General features: G+C 45.3%; 1 protein-coding gene across 5 annotated transcripts in view; it reads right to left on the minus strand.

Moving 5' to 3' along the window:
* Positions 1 to 3,502: 3,502 nt before the first annotated feature.
* ZFYVE27 (zinc finger FYVE-type containing 27) overlaps positions 3,503 to 21,888 on the minus strand; it is a 201,705-nt gene continuing 183,319 nt past the window's right edge. For all 5 annotated transcript variants that reach the window (XM_083149584.1, XM_083149587.1, XM_083149586.1 and 2 more), the window contains 3 exons: positions 13,791 to 13,837; positions 13,403 to 13,484; positions 3,503 to 9,030 (listed from right to left, as the gene is read on the minus strand). In XM_083149584.1, coding sequence (XP_083005710.1) covers positions 8,966 to 9,030; positions 13,403 to 13,484; positions 13,791 to 13,837 — 194 coding nt within the window. In that variant the 3' untranslated portion in view covers positions 3,503 to 8,965. The remainder of the gene's footprint in view (positions 9,031 to 13,402; positions 13,485 to 13,790; positions 13,838 to 21,888) is intronic.

Consider the following 21,888-nt stretch of genomic DNA (forward strand, 5'->3'; position numbering starts at 1 on the left):
TCCCCCCATTGGCTGGTAACAATTCTGCACCGTTGGTAACACCCCCCCCCCCTGGAATTTTAGGGATGAGCCCCCAACTACCAAATCTACTGGGGCAATTGCCGACTCTGGGGAAAATATTGCTCTGATGCTGGTACCCTGGAGAGGAGTCAATGAAGACACTGCCCCGGGCAGCTGATTGGATGACAGCGGTAGCTCCTCCAATCAGCTCATCGTTGCCGACATCCTGGCTGCTCTCTCCCAGGAGGATGACTCAGCTAGGGGGCCTTGCGATGATGTCACAGGGGGATGTGGAATCTTGATAAAACAAAGTTTATGATGATGTAACTGCTTCCACCACACCCCCTGCTATACAATGCTGAAATTACCAATATTATACTTCAGGGATTCATCGAGAAACAGGTCATTGGCCACCTAGACTTCCCATTTTAATCTTAAAAACAGCAGCCAGGCAGAGGTGAAATCGGGATACTTTCCTGTTCGTCCGGGGGGCCAGAAAGGCCATCCAATTTTCCTGAGCCTCATGTCTGTTCCTGGAGAGTGGGCAATTATGATTTAGCTTAAATGACACATTGCACTAAACAGTTATCTACTTTAATCATCTGGTGAATGTCTCACCTATAGACAGGTTGAAGCGATGAATGTTATCTTCAGTTTATTGAAGGGCACATAACAGGTTATGTGCTTTATCGTTGGCGTGACACCTTTGCCCACTATGCTTACTGTGTGCTTATTCTAAGTCCCATGCAAAGTGGCTGTTGTCTGCCCAAGTCCTGCGCAACTTAAAATAGGACGGAGATCTGTGTAAACGCATATAAAGCCGGAACTAGATTTTTGTTGGTGCCCTGTGCCAGAAAGAGAATTGGTCAGTTAGCTCAAGAATAGAGTGTGTGCAATGCCATAGGTGATGGGTTTGAATCCCAGGTATTTCAGCTTACCGAATGAACGTTGTTTAGATATTAGCGAAGGAAGGGTTGGGGAAGGATAAAGCAGAAGTCAGGAGATTCTGGGCATGAAAGAGAAGGGAAGAGACAGGTGAAAGTAATAATAATGAAAGAGTCCTGCCACAGTGCCCCCTACTCTGCAGTGTTATGTGTGTGGTGGCACATTCTGCACCACCCTAGTTATAGCACTGAATGCATGCATCCACCCATGTGCGGCACGCAACAATTCACCATCAACACCTGTGCACAGTGATCCATCCGCCTGGCTCACAATCGGCTCCAAAATGAGTCCCTTTTGTACAAACTGTTCCTCTATTGAAAAAAGATCAACACTTGCAAAATTACAGGACCAGCTGTTTCTCTTGGCTCCTGTGTCTGCCACACAGGTACTGTATAACACACGCACAGAAGATGCTCAAATAGCACATAATTAGTGTCTGTCCGAGATGTTTCATGACTGCCCCCTCTCCCCGACACCAACAGAAAGCATCTCCTGAAAGTCTTGTTATTAACATGGTTCTCCAGTCATTCTCTGTGTTGGCTAAAAAGAGTAGAGATTGCCAGACCTTAAGTGCTTGGATCCTGTACAAAATCTACACATCAGAAAATGTAAACATTCAAGAGAACAAAATTAACCTGCTATAGTCAACTGTACCATACACTGGCATCAGCACTAAAAAACACACGGGTACAGCTCAGCCAGGGACGAAGTGGGGTAGAGTTTACAACAGCTCAGAAAGTTTCGGAGGCAGCCCTAAGTGGTGGGTGGAGTCTATGTAGGGGGTGGGGCCTTATGGCATATATGGGGCATCTGGACGGGTCTTACAAAGAGTGGTGATTCAATATGCTGGGGCAAAAATGGTGTGTTATGAGGGTAATATATTATTATTTCAAACATCATGACACACCTATGGTTTTCGGTAAGTCCAGAGCAGGTTTCGGGGTTGCCTTTCGTGAAGTCTGACTAGTGCCTTATCGGTAACTGTTTAGAGATTTAGGCCCTTATTCTGCTTGGTGCGGCCGGAGCCGCATATGCGGCTCCGACCGTGCAGGCGAATCCCCGCCTTCCATACGGATCGCCACGGCCGTCCGTACGCGGACATGTGGCGGTCCGCATGAAAATGGCGGGGGATACGCCTCCACCATCTTGGAGCAGCCCCCTGCATTCGATGGTCACCGACCATCGAAGGCAGGGCCGCACGCTCCACCAGCTCCCGCACCCATAGACCTCACGGACACTTGTCCGTGTGAAAGCATGTATGGGGGCGGGCAGCTGACATCCGGCGATGTCAGATGCCCGCCCCCAACACATGCGTCACAGCCTCATTACCATGCGTACGCCCCGCGTTTGCATGGGAACGCCCATGAAACGCGGGGCGTATGCATAGGGAAATGAGGCTAAGTAGCCCCTCACGCCCCTATCCACCCCCTTTGTGGCGTTAAAAAAAATTGTGCGGCGATTTCGCCTGCACATGCGCAGAGTGCCCTCTGCACATGCGCAGAGCGAAAACATCGGCGGAACGGCCGCATGCGGCCGTTACCGCTTAGATCAGAATAAGGGCCTTAAAGTGCACCATGGTAAATTGGGCAAATAGTAGTTCAGTATTGAAGTGCCATTCTTACTTGGAAATATATAATATAATCCAGAGCCATACAGTAACTAGACATCACTCCACACAGTACATCCTTATTCACATTATTTTGCACAGTAGTACCTTATACATGTTACACCACACAGTAGTGCCCCTTATGCCACACAGTAGGGACTCCCCTTACCTATCTGTAATTAAAGATGCCCAGCCACTCACTAGGGGCTCAGGCTACTGCCAGCACAGTACCCTCTCAGCCAGAATAGGGGGGAGAGGTATAAAATGTTTCATGTAGCAACAGCGAGTGTGATATGTTCTCTCTCTGAAACCTCTTGACCACCATAGCCCATTCTTCCTTGTGCTCCATAGAGTTACCATTATTAGCAGTGATTGCTGCTAACTTAATAGGGCCACCTGTGGTGGCCTGGGAAACATGGACTGTTGGTAGATATAGGGATAGTGACTGCACCAGCTACGTGATCTGGAAAACCTGACCTGTTGGCAGATCTCCAGAACTGGTTTGGGAAGCCCTAAAATACGATGACAGGCACGATTTATTTACATCGAGACGAGCTCTGTGGGAGCTCAAAAATAAAACAAGGATGATCTGCAATAAGTTTACTGAAAATAACTAAAGTAAACTTTTTTATTTTTGCAGTTTGTATACATCTTTCCAATAAGTATAAAGGGTTGACAATATCTTGCCGAGACGGATGAAATGTCGACATAATCACAGCGTTGCCCCAGTGTGGTGCTGCCTTACCCGCCAGCGAATCTCTGGTGTATCAGACGATGTCTTCAGGAACTGGCCATCAGGCGATGAAATGGTTCTAGCAGTGACGCTAACCCCGAAACCTTCAACCCTCACCCGGTCCTGCACATGTACTGTAAATGCAAGTGCATAGCTTAATATGGAAGCATTATGTACACACTGATCCGGAACCGCATACAGAGAGAAACACCAGTCACTTCTATAATATATATATTTATTTATTTTAACGTATTCCCAATGAAAGCAGGGCAGTATAGAGATAACAAAATATGCAATTACTCGACAGGAAAAAAAACAGAACAAAACTCTAGAAACAGTGAGAGTTACAGGTGTTATGTGCTGTTAGACTAGCCACAGATGGGTGATACTACAGCGGGTGAGGAATGGTCTTATAGTACATGCTGTACATCTAGAATGCCCATCATTGATGAGTATTAATGCTATAGACAATGACTGCAGGTTAGAATCTCCTCCAGCATACACAAACACAGGCAGACAGAACACAATAATGACATACATTACATCATGGAAAACCAAGCGAGGTCCAGGTGATGTATCCAATAGCGGAAAGGAGCACATTATTGGTGCGGGTATTAGCCAGCCATTTGCGGGAACCTTTGAGATTTGGCGATATAACCTTTTAAGAGACAGATTTAGGAATTTTGGGGTTTTAGAGTCTAGAAATTGGGCACACGCAAAAGTCACCGTAATTTAATATAATGGGGCACTACCAGTGATACACAATAGCAATACGCATGCCAAATTTTGTTGGCGCATTGTGGGGTAGGACCCGGCGTGCAGGGCAGCCTTGCCCTGTGCAGGGTGTGCCCCCCCCCTTAAATTCTGCCAAGGAGAGATGTAGTTTGCGAATCTTCACAAAAATGCAAATTCAGCGGAACTAGGCCCATTGTCCGTATTATATCAACCAGTGGGAATGACCAGTAAATGGCCATTTTGCCAAGTTAATTGTGTTGAGAACACGAATGTTTCTGTACTGGACCTATAATTAATCATATGCAGATTGAAGTATACAACCCTTCCCACCCACAGTGTGCTGAACCAATAGTAACGCGACAGCACAGATGTCACTTGTAAGCCGCGAGTTCATAGGCTGCCTTATCTGTGTAGGGTAGGTTGTACTTGTCTAGTTTAACAATTCAGGAAGAGCACGTACGAACTCAGCCATGTGAGGGTACGCCGTACACTATTTTGGGGTCCACATGCTCTGGTACACTGAAACAAAAAAATTGTGATAAACTCATGTAGACCTTGACTGTGAATGTTAACATTGTCACACTAATACCTCTTTCAGATCGCAAAATGCAGGGTCGCACCAAGACTTTGAAACGGTTCAGTCCAGGGACGACCCTGCATTTTGCTCACGCCGTACCCTTCAGTGACCCGGCAATATTGCCGGTTCATTGACGTTCGTTAACCCATTCAACCTGGCAACAAACCGGTAAGAACCAGTTCATAATGCCGGATTGCTGGACCCGGTAAGCCTTTTCAGATCGCACCTAGTACCGGGTCGAACCGGCAACAAACCAGCATGAACCCGGGAATTAGGTGCAATCTGAAAGGGGTATAATTGTACTTGTGTATTATCATGGCGCCCAATTTGCATACGTATGGCACCGTAGGCAAATCGCATCGCATGCGATCTAATCTCACGCAAAAATCGCATTCGATTTTATAGGGTGCGATGCCATTTTCTTTACTATACACTTATATGAGATGCAATGAGATTGTGGCACCCCAACCATACCAACGACCTTTTCATACCCCCACTATCCACATCGGCATGGAGTTGATTTTATATAGTGTGGTGAGCGCAGCGAGCCACCGAGCCCCAAGCGTGGCGAGCGCACGCGGATTACGTATATTCCGCGTCTCCTCGCTGCGCTCGCCACACTATATAAAGCCGCCGCTTGCCACGCATCGGGGTGGCGTGGATAGTGGGGGTGGTGCCAAAATCTCATTGCATCTCATATAAGTGTATAGTAAAGTAAATGGTATCGCACCCTATAAAATCGCATGTGGTCGCATCGCACCACCCGTGGGCAAAAAAGAGCAGTGCATAAATTACATAGGAAAATCGCATTGCATGCGACGTGATTTTTTTTACGCAGAATCGCTTTAGTGGGCGCCGTGCTAATACACAAGTACACACCTGGTCATTACTTAAGTAGCTTTTAAGTTGACAGCACTGTCGGGGCCCCGTCCGGCACCCATTGCCACTGCCAAAACCTGCGGTAAGGAAATGGATTTACCCCTTTATTCCGGTGAGTAATGCTTGTGTTACAGTAGACAGAAAACGTTAACAAAAAAACAGCCAGCGCTGACATACAGTAATAAAATAATCGGTTTCCACAAAACTGACAGTACGACCCACTCACCTACTGCATGGAGACTACAATACGACTCAATAAATATAATAAATAAGAACACATCTATCAAATTCCTTTAAAGATCCTCACTAGGCACCTAGGACACGTAGCACAAACAGAACAGAAAGCTCAGGCGGTACAGCCAGCATGGTGCCGTGCTACTTCCGGGTTCTACGCTCGCCACAAACTATGTTAAAAAAAGTAACTTAACTCCATGCCAACATGGATAGTTCATGCCCCAACTATCCATGTTGGCATGGAGTTGATTTTAAATAGCGTGGCGAGCGTAGCGAGCCACCGAGCCCGCAGCGTGGGCGAGCGAAGCGAGCCCCGCAAGGGGACTCAGACGCACGGCGCCATACTGGCGCCGTGAAACTACACAAGTACCGCTCAGACTTATAGAGTATACGGCTTGTTCTGTTCAGAATCTACATCTCTGTATACGCAACAGCCCTCCAGTGCTCTTTGGGGGGAGATCTATCAAACTTTGGGAGAGTTGAAAATGGATCAGTTGCCCAGAGCAACCAGTCGGCTTCGTAATGTCGGTACATTGACTGTGCTAGATAAAGGACTCTCCAAGGCTTGATACATCTACCCTTTTGTCTTCTGCCAGGCGATCCAGTACTGCAGAGAACCCTCTGAAAGCTCTACTGTTGGGGCATTATCTGGTCTTCATTTAATTGGATTCAGAGTCGGACATGTACAGTAATCACAACCACTGTTCCGGATAAGAGAAAGCGAAGGACGTTAATCTAATGAGATCTCGCACTCATTAGAACTGCATATACAGTGTAATCATGAACAATGGGTTTTTTTTCTCTCTAATATTTAATTTGCAGATAGAGAGAGAGAGAGAGAGTGATTTTTTTTTATGTAAAGAGAGCCACGAGCAAAATTAAACCCAATCTTACAAACTGACCCCTTTACACCAAAGGCTTGATTCCAAGTCTTGCCACTTATTTTCATAATGCGGTTAACTTTGCCAAATTAATAACACCATGAGGAAGGAGCATTTTTCGGGTTTTATCAACAAACATAGCAGCAATAGGCAAATACTTGGGATGTACAGGAGCAGATGATCAGGATTGTTGTATATGGATTGTTCGTAGATCAACGCTAGGGGCCAGATGTAACGCAGCCCAAATCCAGCGGCCGTGGGGATGCCGAATGAACTCTAAGGTTTTTTTTAAAGGGGCAATCATTTGCAAGGCATGGTTTTGCCTGGCAAATGATTGCTCCTTTAAAAAAAGCTCAGAGTTCCGCCCACATTCCCGCACAGCCGCCGGAGTATCACTGCTTTACCTCCGGCCTTAATATTGTTCTTTTCCTGCAAAAACGAAGGACACCGCCTGGTAAAGGATCCATGATAATGATTTCCTTAATGCTGATGGTTTTTGGATACACAAAAAGCCTAGCAACTGCCGGGTTCATGGATAGAAACAAAAATATATAGAGTATACCAACACAAGAAAGCCATGAGCCCGTGCTTCTGAAGATAAAGATGTACTTAACCTACAGTACCTATGAGGATTTCTTGCATTCTACTGTATGAGAAACTATTAATATCCAGTGTAGTCTTTTGTGTACATTGTGCTCAAATTATTCATGTTTTTTACCTATTATTGGCACACTACACACACACACACACACACACACACACACACACACGGTCCTGTCAAGGCAAGCCAACACACCAACCAGTCATAGAGGGGGGTGTCTTGGCATTTAATATATACATTAGGGTTTTAAGCCGAGGTGGCCAAACTTGTCCTCAAAATCTACCAACAGTTCATGTATCTCAGGACACCTGTGGATCTATAGTAGGAATGAATGCAGCAGGTTTGAAAATGTGACAGTTGGTAATGACTACAGCTGTGCACCAGCTAGGGAGTCTGGGAAATGTGACAGTTAGTAATGACTACAGCTGTGCACAGAAAACTTTGACTGTTGGTGGATCTTGAGGACCGGTTTGGCCACCCCTGGTTTAAAGGGTCTAATAAAACGAACTGTCAAACAAAGATAAAGTAGTAATCGTTATGTTTCCCAGCAACCATTGCACATAGCCCAATAACCTTTAACTATTTAACGGTTGAGGGAGATGATAATTATAGCAGTAGAAAGAAAACATTGCACAACATATAAGCTGATAACATACATCGGGAACAAAAAAAAAAAGATTAAAAAACGTTAAAAACTAGCAGAAGCACAATGTTACACTCATAAGAATTTCCGCTTTCCTTTGAGTGTACTTTACAAGATACATCACAGCACTGGTGGGGATGGAGCGCCGTGTGATTCTGCTAACTGATAGGCATGAAGACGGTGGGTAACAACAAAACAAACATTTAGCTACAGTCACCCTTTAAAATATCAATAAAAGTTGCATTAACAACACAACATAAAAGACGACAAGAAGGGGGGGGGCAGATGTACTAAGTGATAAAGTGGAGAGCGCTGAAGTACTAGCTGCTAGCTGCCACGTTACCAGATGTGTTAGAAAATGACAATTAGGAGCTGGTTGCATGGTACCTTATCACTCTCTAGGCTTAGTGCATCTGACCCAGAGACAGAAAATAAATTGTGCCAAAACACCCAGTGTATCTTCCTGTACAGCAGAAGCCAGACTCCTAAGTGACTACTGGCCATGGTCCGTGGCCAGACTGCCCTTACTCCTCTGAGGACATCCTATAGAACACCTACTCCCCAACAAGTGTACAGACGAGGCCGCGGTACGATACAGTTCATTGTGCCTGGCTGCAGTCTCCAGCACTCCACCAGCTGCGGGAGTGAAACCGCTAGACCCTGAAGCTGGTCTTCATCAATGTCGCTTGGCCAATACAGTCCTTGGGAGATCATCAGGAATTGCCTCTTCGACGTCCTACGAATAATCCTGTTCTCTGATAAAAAGTCAAGTCGGGATTGCGAACCGAAGCGCCACAAAGCCAAGTGTCCTCACTCCCTGGGAATGTGCCACTGAAAAACCGTAACGATGGTGGTTTCAAGTACTAAAATGTAATAATCTTACCTCTATTTTAATGAACCTTCAAAAGTTTTTTTTTCTTTATAAAATGGCTGCGACTTTTGGGTATATAGTATATACACCTATATAGATATACGGACTGTGTACAAAACATGTAATGTTACGGCTACTTATGATCCAGGGAGGCTGTGGGCTGCTGCACTCACACCAGAGAGGCCATCTCTACGGTTAGTCCTGAGACCGACTTCCGATTGAGGCAAAAGTTTGACGCTTCCCAAGAGATAATTCCAGGACTATTTGCTTAATGCCTGGTTGCAGGGAGCACAAACAAACACGGTTTCCCTCTGTGCGTCAGGCGCTGGAATGAAATAGAAGTACGTAGTGTTAGTATTGTATCTGCACATCACAACGACACCCTAACAAAAGATGCTACAATAGTTATAGCAATAAAAGAAGCGCTTCATTTTTAGACATAAACTACTACAATTGGTGTTTTTATCAGGCGCTAAATGTAACAGCCTGCAAGATGCAGACTGGTCAGGGATCACAGCAAGTCTGCCTGTATTATTAAAGCAGGCAATTATTTACAAGGCAAAACCAACCTGATTGGCACTTTAAAAATACGGGCGGACTAAGGAATTCCTAAACAGTCTGCATCTTTCAGCCTGTTACATATGCCCCTGGGGTCTTAATGGGAAGTACATTTCATAAGTAAAACGTCTAATATATACTAGTAGTGACGGATGCATTTTGCGTGTGGCTAGAAGCTACTGCTGGAACAATTGCACAAACACCTTTATCATGATGATTCTAGTTCCATGCACATGTGCAGATCACCAGTCAAACGGTACCCACACCATGTTCAATAGGATATCTGTGGTATGGTGAATAGGTGCAAGGTGTACGATGTAAGCCCCACACACTCTACAACCATTATACATTCATCCATGACTAGTTTGTGAAAGTAAGATCACAATGGCAGACAATTCTTCTGGGTCCCTCATTTCCCTCTCTGGCCACACGACCTCTGCCACTCTCTCCCTGTGCCTATTCTCCTGCCATTACCACACTCTCCTGCCTGCATCGGTCTGCCAAGCGCTGCCAGGTCACCTACTACCTCGTCACCTCTTTTCACTTTCAGGATTTGGTACTTGTGTATTATCAGGGTGCCCGATTTAATTTAAATCGTATACGATATCGCATCCGATTTATCGGCCGATTTGCGTCCGATTTTTTGCCGATTTTCGGCCATTCCTGCCGATTTGCATGCTATTACATCCTTGCACACCCCCAGGTACTATGCGATGCGATTTTTGGGAAAATGCCCCTGATTGTACAATTAAATATCGCATAGCATTGCATGCCAGCAAGTGGCATGCGATGTGATTCGCAATGTAAAATTGCACCCCCATTGTCAACGACACCCCCACTATCAACGCCAACCCGAAGCGTGGCGAGCGCAGCGAGCCCGCGAGGGGCGGCGGTACGCGTTATCCGACCTTTTCATACCCCCACTATCCACGTCGGCGTGCAGTCGATTTTAGATAGTGTGGCGAGCGCACCGAGCCCGAAGCGTGGGCTCGGTGGCTCGCCACACTATCTAAAGTCGACTCCGCGACGACGTGGATAGTTATTAAAAATCGAATTGCATCACATGTTGCATGCAATGCGTTGCACTACGATGGAAATCGGGGGTATGCAAGGTGTGCAATGATGGATCAGCATGCAAAACGGCCGGAAAACGCGAAAAATCGGCCGCAAAATCGCATCCGATTTTTGCATGCGATTTGCGGCCGATTTCGCGGGCGCCCAGATAATACACAAGTACCCAGGATTTCTCCCATGCTGCTCCCGAAGTCCGGAACAGCCTTCCATGTGCTATCATTGCAGTCAGCCTCCCAACCTTTAAACGTGTTTTTGGAACTTATCATTTCATTCAAATCCCCCTAACTCCTTTGTCTCTGCATCCAACAGCTCCCCCTTGCCCTTGTGGTTTCCACGAACATCCGTTCTTGATTGCAAGCTCTTGAACACAATGTACTCTCCCTGTTTTCTTTACATAATTACGTAACTTGTAGACTGTAAGAATCTAACTTGCTATATTAATGTAATTTGTGGCCTGTAACAAATTAATTTGCAAACTGTAATAACCTGCTGCAATAATGTACTGTGTGGTAATAATGTAATTTGTAGACTGTAATAATCTAACTGGCAGAACAATGTAATTTGCAGACTGCAATAATCTAATTTACTGTAACAATGTAATTTACAGACTGTAATAATCTAACTTGCTGTAACAATGTAATTTGCAGACTGCAATAATCTAACTTGCTGTAACAATGTAATTTGCAGACTGCAATAATCTAACTTGCTGTAACAATGTAACTGCAGACTGCAATAATCTAACTTGCTGTATTGGTGAAACCGAGATCACCTCCACCGACCAAACGCGCTGCCTCTGTGTTATCATTGACTCCTCCCTCCCTCTCTTTCACCCCCCACATTCGTGCTCTCTCACAGTCTTGCCACTTTCACCTACGCAACATCTCGAGCATAAGACCATTCCTCTCCACTGACGCGACCAAAATTCTCATTCACTCTTTTATCATCTCCCGCCTTGACTACTGCAACATCCTTCTCTCTGGGCTACCTCTCACCCGCCTCGCACCTCTCCAATCCATTCTTAATGCTGCTGCTAGGCTCATCTTCCTCTCCCGCCGCTCTACCTCCGCCTCCCCCCTCTGTCTATCTCTTCACTGGCTCCCTATTCCTTTCCGAGTTCTCTTTAAACTCCTCACCACCACCTACCACCCATCAGGCTTTCTGATTCCCTTACCTCCTTCAAGCGCTCCCTCAAAACCCACTTTTTTGGACTGGCCTATCCCTCCTCCTAACCTCTTTTCATCCTTCTATCCTGCCTCCGTTCCCATCCATTCCTACTTATCCTATTGTTTTTCGTTCGTCCACCCACCTCCTTTTAGTATGTTAACTCTTATGAGTAGGGCGCTCCTTCCTCACATACACCCCTACCTCTTTACCTCACCTGTGCTCCTATCTTGTTCTTCCCTTCCTCTACTTCATCTTCAGTCTCCTCGACAATTTCGACACCTACTTCTGAATTGATGCTGATTTTAGTTCTACCAGCTATACCCCTATTTATGCTGTATTTTATCAACACACCCTGTACGTTACTTTGTCATTTGTTTTTTGTTTGCTATGTATGGCGCTGCGGACACTTTGTGGTGCCTTATAAATAAATGTACTACTACTACTGTAACAATGTAACTGCAGACTGCAATAATCTAATTTGCCGTAACAATGTAACTGCAGACTGCAATAATCTAATTTGCTGTAACAATGTAACTGCAGACTGCAAAAATCTAACTTGCTGTAACAATGTAACTGCAGACTGCAATAATCTAACTTGCTGTAACAATGTAATTTGCAGACTCAATAATCTAACTTGCTGTAACAATATAATTTACAGACTGTAATAATCTAACTTGCTGTAACGATGTAACTGCAGACTGCAATAATCTAACTTGCTGTATCAATCTAAATTACAGACTGTAATAATCTAACTTGCTGTAACAATGTAATTTGCAGACTGTAATAATCTAACTTGCTGTAACAATGTAACTGCAGACTGCAATAATCTAATTTGCTGTAACAATGTAATTTGCAGACTGCAGTAATCTAAATTGCTGTAACAATGTAACTGCAGACTGCAATAATCTAACTTGCTGTAACAATGTAATTTGCAGACTGCAATAATCTAACTTGCTGTAACAATGTAATTTGCAGACTGTTATAATCTAACTTGCTGTAACAATGTAACTGCAGACTGCAATAATCTAACTTGCTGTAACAATATGATTTACAGACTGTAATAATCTAACTTGCTGTAACGATGTAACTGCAGACTGCAATAATCTAATTTGCTGTATCAATCTAATTTACAGACTGTAATAATCTAACTTGCTGTAACAATGTAATTTGCAGACTGTAATAATCTAACTTGCTGTAACAATGTAACTGCAGACTGCAATAATCTAACTTGCTGTAACAATGTAACTGCAGACTGCAATAATCTAACTTGCTGTAACAATGTAACTGCAGACTGCAATAATCTAACTTGCTGTAACAATGTAACCGCAGACTGCAATAATCTAACTTGCTGTAACAATGTAATTTGCAGACTGCAGTAATCTAAATTGCTGTAACAATGTAACTGCAGACTGCAATAATCTAACTTGCTGTAACAATGTAATTTGCAGACTGCAATAATCTAACTTGCTGTAACAATGTAATTTGCAGACTGTTATAATCTAACTTGCTGTAACAATGTAACTGCAGACTGCAATAATCTAATTTGCTGTATCAATCTAATTTACAGACTGTAATAATCTAACTTGCTGTAACAATGTAATTTGCAGACTGTAATAATCTAACTTGCTGTAACAATGTAACTGCAGACTGCAATAATCTAATTTGCTGTAACAATGTAACTTGCAGACTGCAATAATCTAACTTGCTGTAACAATGTAATTTGCAGACTGCAATAATCTAACTTGCTGTAACAATGTAACTTGCAGACTGCAATAATCTAACTTGCTGTAACAATGTAACTTGCAGACTGCAATAATGTCCCTTGTTGTACTAATGTCACTTGCAAGCTGTAATTATGAAGCCAATACAAAGAAACATACCATATGGTTGGTAATACCCACCTGTGGCGCCCATAACAGATTTTAGGACTTTATAGGAGCAGCACCTGGAACAGAAGCTATTCCCACAGTTACTGCAGCTTCGCTGGAACACAGAGAGATGGGAGAGCCGGTTACAACTTGTAATGAACACACGGATATTTACCCTTCTGTTTTAATATAAATAAATACAAATACAGCCAAGCTAATTAATTGCACCCCAAAAAAAGAACAATCTCTGAGGGGCGCTGGCATTTTTAGCGGATATTTTGAGGATCTCTCACAGCAAGGGATAAGTGCAGGTGGATACATTCAATAGGAAGTTATAACATGAACAATATAGAGACAGAGACAATGTTGTTCTAGTACTGAACCACAATAAATGCATTTGTTTAATAAAGAATAAACATACCCTCTTTTTCAGGACGGAAAAGGTTGCATTGCAGCCATTACATGTACCTGGAAAACACAGAAGAAATTAAATAAAGAGTAATGAAGTGTAAGGAATATACCAATACGGTGATGTAAAGACACTGGACATGTTCTATTTTACAATATAGAGACCGACAACGGCAATATGGTTATATACACATTACACACATCGTACGTCCCTTACTGTTATTAATTCCAACAGGGTCTATGTTGCGTTTGTGCCAGAATGTGGATACAATAACCAGAGAGACACAACATTCTGATAAAGCCAATTAGTGTGATGTCACTTCGGCTGGGTACACACTTCCCATTAGTGTGATGTCACTTAGGCAGGGTACACACTTCCCATTAGTGTGATGTCACTTAGGCTGGGTACGCACTTCCCATTAGTGTGATGTCACTTAGGCAGGGTACACACTTCCCATTAGTGTGATGTCACTTAGGCTGGGTACACACTTCCCATTAGAGTGAGGTCACTTAGGCTGGGTACACACTTCCCATTAGTGTGATGTCACTTAGGCTGGGTACACACTTCCCATTAGTGTGATGTCACTTAGGCTGGGTACACACTTCCCATTAGTGTGATGTCACTTAGGCTGGGTACACGCTTCCCATTAGTGTGATGTCACTTAGGCTGGGTACACGCTTCCCATTAGTGTGATGTCACTTAGGCTGGGTACACGCTTCCCATTAGTGTGACATCACTTAGGCTGGGTACACGCTTCTCATTAGAGTGATGTCACTTAGGCTGGGTACACGCTTCCCATTAGTGTGATGTCACGTAGGCTGGGTACACACTTCCCATTAGTGTGATGTCACTTAGGCTGGGTACACACTTCCCATTAGTGTGATGTCACTTAGGCTGGGTACGCACTTCCCATTAGTGTGATGTCACTTACTGTAGACTGGGTACGCACTTCCCATTAGTGTGATGTCACTTAGGCTGGGTACGCACTTCCCATTAGTGTGATGTCACTTACTGTAGACTGGGTACACGCTTCCCATTAGTGTGATGTCACTTAGGCTGGGTACACACTTCCCATTAGTGTGATGTCACTTAGGCTGGGTACACACTTCCCATTAGTGTGATGTCACTTAGGCTGGGTACACACTTCCCATTAGTGTGATGTCACTTAGGCTGGGTACACGCTTCCCATTAGTGTGATGTCACTTAGGCTGGGTACACGCTTCCCATTAGTGTGATGTCACTTAGGCTGGGTACACGCTTCCCGTTAGTGTGATGTCAATTAGGCTGGGTACACGCTTCCCATTAGTGTGATGTCACTTAGGCTGGGTACACACTTCCCATTAGTGTGATGTCACTTAGGCTGGGTACACGCTTCCTGTTAGTGTGATGTCAATTAGGCTGGGTACACGCTTCCCATCAGTGTGATGTCACTTAGGCTGGGTACACGCTTCCCATTAGTGTGATGTCACTTAGGCTGGGTACACACTTCCCATTAGTGTGATGTCACTTAGGCTGGGTACACGCTTCCTGTTAGTGTGATGTCAATTAGGCTGGGTACACGCTTCCCATTAGTGTGATGTCACTTAGGCTGGGTACACGCTTCCCATTAGTGTGATGTCACTTAGGCTGGGTACACGCTTCCCATTAGTGTGATGTCACTTAGGCTGGGTACACGCTTCCCATTAGTGTGATGTCACTTAGGCTGGGTACACGCTTCCTGTTAGTGTGATGTCAATTAGGCTGGGTACACGCTTCCCATTAGTGTGATGTCACTTAGGCTGGGTACACACTTCCCATTAGTGTGATGTCACTTAGGCTGGGTACACACTTCCCATTAGTGTGATGTCACTTAGGCTGGGTACACGCTTCCTGTTAGTGTGATGTCAATTAGGCTGGGTACACGCTTCCCATTAGTGTGATGTCACTTAGGCTGGGTACACACTTCCCATTAGTGTGATGTCACTTAGGCTGGGTACACACTTCCCATTAGTGTGATGTCACTTAGGCTGGGTACGCACTTCCAGTTAGTGTGATGTCACTTAGGCTGGGTACACGCTTCCCATTAGTGTGATGTCACTTAGGCTGGGTACACGCTTCCCATTAGTGTGATGTCACTTAGGCTGGGTACACACTTCCCATTAGTGTGATGTCACTTAGGCTGGGTACACACTTCCCATTAGTGTGATGTCAATTAGGCTGGGTACACGCTTCCCATTAGTGTGATGTCACTTAGGCTGGGTACACACTTCCCATTAGTGTGATGTCACTTAGGCTGGGTACACACTTCCCATTAGTGTGATGTCACTTAGGCTGGGTACACGCTTCCCATTAGTGTGATGTCACTTAGGCTGGGTACACGCTTCCCATTAGTGTGATGACACTTAGGCTGGGTACACACTTCCCATTAGTGTGATGTCACTTAGGCTGGGTACACGCTTCCCATTAGTGTGATGTCACTTAGGCTGGGTACACGCTTCCTGTTAGTGTGATGTCAATTAGGCTGGGTACACGCTTCCCATTAGTGTGATGTCACTTAGGCTGGGTACACACTTCCCATTAGTGTGATGTCACTTAGGCTGGGTACACACTTCCCATTAGTGTGATGTCACTTAGGCTGGGTACACGCTTCCTGTTAGTGTGATGTCAATTAGGCTGGGTACACGCTTCCCATTAGTGTGATGTCACTTAGGCTGGGTACACACTTCCCATTAGTGTGATGTCACTTAGGCTGGGTACACACTTCCCATTAGTGTGATGTCACTTAGGCTGGGTACGCACTTCCAGTTAGTGTGATGTCACTTAGGCTGGGTACACGCTTCCCATTAGTGTGATGTCACTTAGGCTGGGTACACGCTTCCCATTAGTGTGATGTCACTTAGGCTGGGTACACACTTCCAGTTAGTGTGATGTCAATTAGGCTGGGTACACACTTCCCATTAGTGTGATGTCACTTAGGCTGGGTACACACTTCCCATTAGTGTGATGTCACTTAGGCTGGGTACACGCTTCCCATTAGTGTGATGTCACTTAGGCTGGGTACACGCTTCCTATTAGTGTGATGACACTTAGGCTGGGTACACACTTCCCATTAGTGTGATGTCACTTAGGCTGGGTACACACTTCCCATTAGTGTGATGTCACTTAGGCTGGGTACACGCTTCCCATTAGTGTGACATCACTTAGGCTGGGTACACGCTTCTCATTAGAGTGATGTCACTTAGGCTGGATACACGCTTCCCATTAGCGTGATGTCACTTAGGCTGGGTACACACTTCCCATTAGTGTGATGTCACTTAGGCTGGGTACACGCTTCCCATTAGTGTGACATCACTTAGGCTGGGTACACGCTTCTCATTAGAGTGATGTCACTTAGGCTGGGTACACGCTTCCCATTAGTGTGATGTCACGTAGGCTGGGTACACACTTCCCATTAGTGTGATGTCACTTAGGCTGGGTACACACTTCCCATTAGTGTGATGTCACTTAGGCTGGGTACGCACTTCCCATTAGTGTGATGTCACTTACTGTAGACTGGGTACGCACTTCCCATTAGTGTGATGTCACTTAGGCTGGGTACGCACTTCCCATTAGTGTGATGTCACTTACTGTAGACTGGGTACACGCTTCCCATTAGTGTGACGTCACTTAGGTTGGGTACACACTTCCCATTAGTGTGATGTCACTTAGGCTGGGTACGCACTTCCCATTAGTGTGATGTCACTTAGGCTGGGTACGCACTTCCCATTAGTGTGATGTCACTTACTGTAGACTGGGTACGCGCTTCCCATTAGTGTGACGTCACTTAGGTTGCTGGGTACACAGATCCCATTAGTGTGATACCACTTAGGCTGGGTGCACAGTTCCCATTAGTGTGATGTCACTTACGCTGGGTACACACTTCCCATTAGTGTGATATGACTTAGGCTGGGTACGCACTTCCCATTAGTGTGATGTCGCTTTGGCTGGGTACACACTTTCCATTAGTGTGATGTCACTTAGGCTGTGTACACGCTTCCCATTAGCGTGATGTCACTTAGGCTGGGTACACACTTGCCGATATAGATCTCTTATAAAGCAGACAAACGATATATTGGCTGGACCCACGCCATTCACAGACCTATCAGTTTGACCGTGCGGCCCGGACGATGCAGAAATATAGGTTCATCTGCCTGTGTGTATTGGCGAAATGCCAGCAAAACAATATATCATTGGAGAATCCATTGAATATGAGGTCACAAGCGTGCGGGCATGTTAAAATGGATCTGCTGGACAGTCATATTCGAGTGATTGATTAGTGTGTACGCACAAGATTGTGTACATAAAGCCTATCGATGGTTAGATCAGTCGGCGGGTCAGCCGGGCAGCCAATCTGTTGGTCAAGTGTCTACCTAGCCTTACACAAGCAAAACCAGCCAGAGCAGACACCTGAAAGCCCCAACACTACTGTATGTCAACACTCCACCACTAAAAGCATTGGAGGGCTACCAGACAGAACATATGGCAGGTACATGGGCCCAGATTCAGACTCGCTTGCTGGGCTGCGTGTGTTTAGAACCCAGGAAGCAGGTTAATGCTGCCCGCTGAACAGTCTGCCGCTCCGCCCCTGTGCCCACAGGGGGGAAAATAATTCCCCATCAAATGAATGGTGCTCACTCAGTGGTGCGAAGGCCATGGGGAGAAGGAGGCTGCTGATGACGTCAGTGGCCCTCCCTCCTGATGGCTGGGGCACGCCTGCATTTTCCAGGACACTCCCTGAAACAGCCGGTGGCACGCCCCCAAATGGCTGCCCACTGTCAATCAAACAGTGGGCAGCGTGCGAGCACAGGTGTTCAGAGCATTGAGCACAGCGGACACGATTATCGGCCCTATAAACACAGACATGGGTCTGCCAAAATGTACAAGTGTGTGGTCAGGACATCTGTCTGGTTTATGCTTTCTACATGGGATCAATTAACCTAAGCTTCATGTGATAGTGTTCACTAGTATGGTCCGGTTCATATATTTTGGAACCGGACCCTGCCCAGTTTATTTTCCTAATTTGAATGGTGCCCCCCCGTGGATCCTGCAGGGCAGTGCAACCAAAAATACAGATCATACAGTCATAATGCACTTGTAGCACATGGAGGATAGGTGTATGTGGAACCGTCTGTAAAAAGTAAATTTATGTAGACATCGGACCATAACAGAATGTGTCGTTTATTGCATTTGTCGCCTTTTCTGGCATTTTTCACACGGTCATAGACAGTTTGACAAGCCTTGGCATTATACTGTATGTATGTTACAGAGAGGCGGATATTCCACAGGCTTCTATACAGAATAATAGGTTCTTATTCATTATTATTATTTTATTTTTACAAAAAAGTGAAAGTTCTTCCAGTGTAATCACAGCCGCAGTTATAGATGACAGACATCAGGGGACAGACTTGCAATGCTCACCTATGCGGTATGACGGCTGATGTAAACCAATGACAGATTCACCACACACTTCAGGTTAAATCCACAGGGTGCCTTAATGGTTAGCGCATTGTATTATTTTAGGCGTCGGGGAACATGCAATTAAACACTGAACTAGAAAACTCACCGACACACCTCACAGTTTACATTGTAGATTTAATTTACACTTGGACTACAGCACAACCCTTAAAGTGTGTCTCATCCAGTGGTGGGACCATGTTGTGGCCTCAGCAACAACTAAGAAAATACAAAACTGTCCACTTACTAGAAACCAGTGATGTCACTTTCTAACCCATGGCCTTTGTGACATCACTGTGAACTTCTAAAACCTGCATTCTAATGGATACAGATGTAACCCTTAATTTGTCATCTCTGCTGGGGGTACTTGTGTAGTATCACGGCGCCCATTGCATCGCAAACCATAAGGCATGCGATGCGACGAGATTTCCCCCGATGTCATAAAATGTTCAAATTGTATAGCATTGTATATGGCATACAATGCGATGTGATGCGATGCGATTTTAAATTGTATAAGCACCCTAATGGGGGCTTACAATGTTAAATGCACCCCCACTATGAACGTGAACCCGAAGCGTGGCGAGCGCAGCGAGCCCGCAAGGGGCGGTGGTAGGCGTCCTCCGACCTTTTCATACCCCCACTATCCACGTTGGTGTGGAGTTGATTTTATATAGTGCCCGAAGCGTGGCGAGCGCAGCGAGCCCCGCGAGGCGACGTGGAATACATGTCAAGTAATGCGCTATATAAATCAACTCCACGCCGACGTGGATAGTGGGGGTATGAAAAAGTCAGGAGGACGCGTTCTGCTGCGCTCGCCACGCTTCGGGGTGGCGTGGATAGTGGGGGGGCAGTGAAACCTCATTGTATGTCATACAAGTGTAGAGCTAATGTCATGGCATCGCACCCTATAAAATCTCATGCAATTTTTTGGGAGGTGCAATGCAATTCAATCCCCTAGGGCCTACAGAGCAGTGAATAAATTACATTAAAAAATCGCATTGCATTGCATGGCACTATAATGGCCCATGAGATGCAATGCAATGCGATTTTGCTACGGTAGCGTACGTAAGAAAACTGGGTGCCCTGCTAGGAAACAAGTACCACAAAAGCCTCTAGAGGCCTAGTAATTATCACTTATGGGCCCATTCCACATGCGGAAAAGCCACAGGCTCGTTCATTATAAGGGGCCCAAGGTGGTAGTCTAGTATTTAGCAAACACTAAAAACAGAAATGTTTTTGTTTTCAGCTTCTCCATGGGAACGGCGTTGCTTCCCGAAGCCCCGCTTCTTCCTGAAGGAGATCCCCCACACACACACACATACCGAGTGCCTTGCGGCCATGAGTGGGCGTGATCTTCGCTCACGCATGCACCGCCGTGGTAAGCAACACTGCTAATTCCCTCTACCGGCTGAGTCTGCACCAAAGCAATACTCCATTGCTCTGGCAATTAAATATCCACTGCCACAACTTGCAGTGAGTTGGTTACTCAATCATAGGGGGCCACCCGGCCACTGTTAATAAATATGTCCCTCAAAAACAGCGGAAACAACCCCCAATCTTCCCAAAGGAAAAAACAAACAAACAAAAAGAAAGACGGTCACAAAAGCGTAATCAATGCCCAAGCGATGACTCACCAATCAGTGTCAGGAGAGCGCTTTCTAAGAGCCAATCGCAATCTTTCGCTAGTGACAGCCGCTATTTGGCCATCTGCACCTCATACTTGCAGGCTTCACGGAAGGTATCTGTGGTAGGGTCCATGGCACCATGACTTTGTCATCATGGTCCTGTCCCGGGCTATACAAAGCCCCCATTCCTGACTTGGATAAGTAGGATACAGGACCATGAAAACACATGATTCAGTGCAAAATTACAACATCAAGCCACGTTGGTGGTCAGCAGTGGGTTGCAGGGTACGGTCCTGCTTTTCCTGGGGTCTGGTAGAGCCAACAGGACCGTTTCTGCATATACTAGAGTACATTGAACACCAACTGGCTCAGCGTTCATTCCAGTATATCACCTCCTGTGTGCGCGATGACAGTCATTATGGTGGGCTGTTCCTTCATTAGCGTTAGAATGTCAACTATACCAATTCTAACAAAGTACAAGAACAAATCTACAAGCAATTATCATTTTCTAAGCTTTACTCATTATGTCTCATAAAACAATAACGGCCGTTATTTCTGGCAGCTGCAATGCTTTTAATAGAGACAAATTGAAATTTAAATGGAATTTCCCCTCCTTAATTTTTAATTACTGGAAATCTGCTAGAACATACAGTAGGATAGAGTCTTTCAAAGAGAACCCGTGTGCAGTTTTATCCGGGGCCTTTAGGGTTACGGTGGTTATGTTGACACTATTCAGGTCGACATACATCAGGTGGACAAAGGCCTTAGGTCGACACAGACAAAAGTTCGACATGCCTAAGGTTGACAGGGTCAAAAGGTTAACACAAGCAGTAGGTCGCCATTGGGAAGGTCCACAGTCAAAAATGTCGACATGGGCTTTTCACGTTTATTTTAAACCGACATGTGCCGACAGGCGGTATTTCATGCCCTACCATCCACCAGGGCGGGGAGGGAGAATATAATAGTGTGCCCGAAGCATCGCAAGTGGACCCAAGTGTCAATCTTTCCAATTT

The sequence above is a fragment of the Crinia signifera genome, chromosome 6 (assembly GCF_055691185.1).
Source record: "Crinia signifera chromosome 6, ASM5569118v1, whole genome shotgun sequence".
NCBI lineage: Eukaryota > Metazoa > Chordata > Amphibia > Anura > Myobatrachidae > Crinia > Crinia signifera.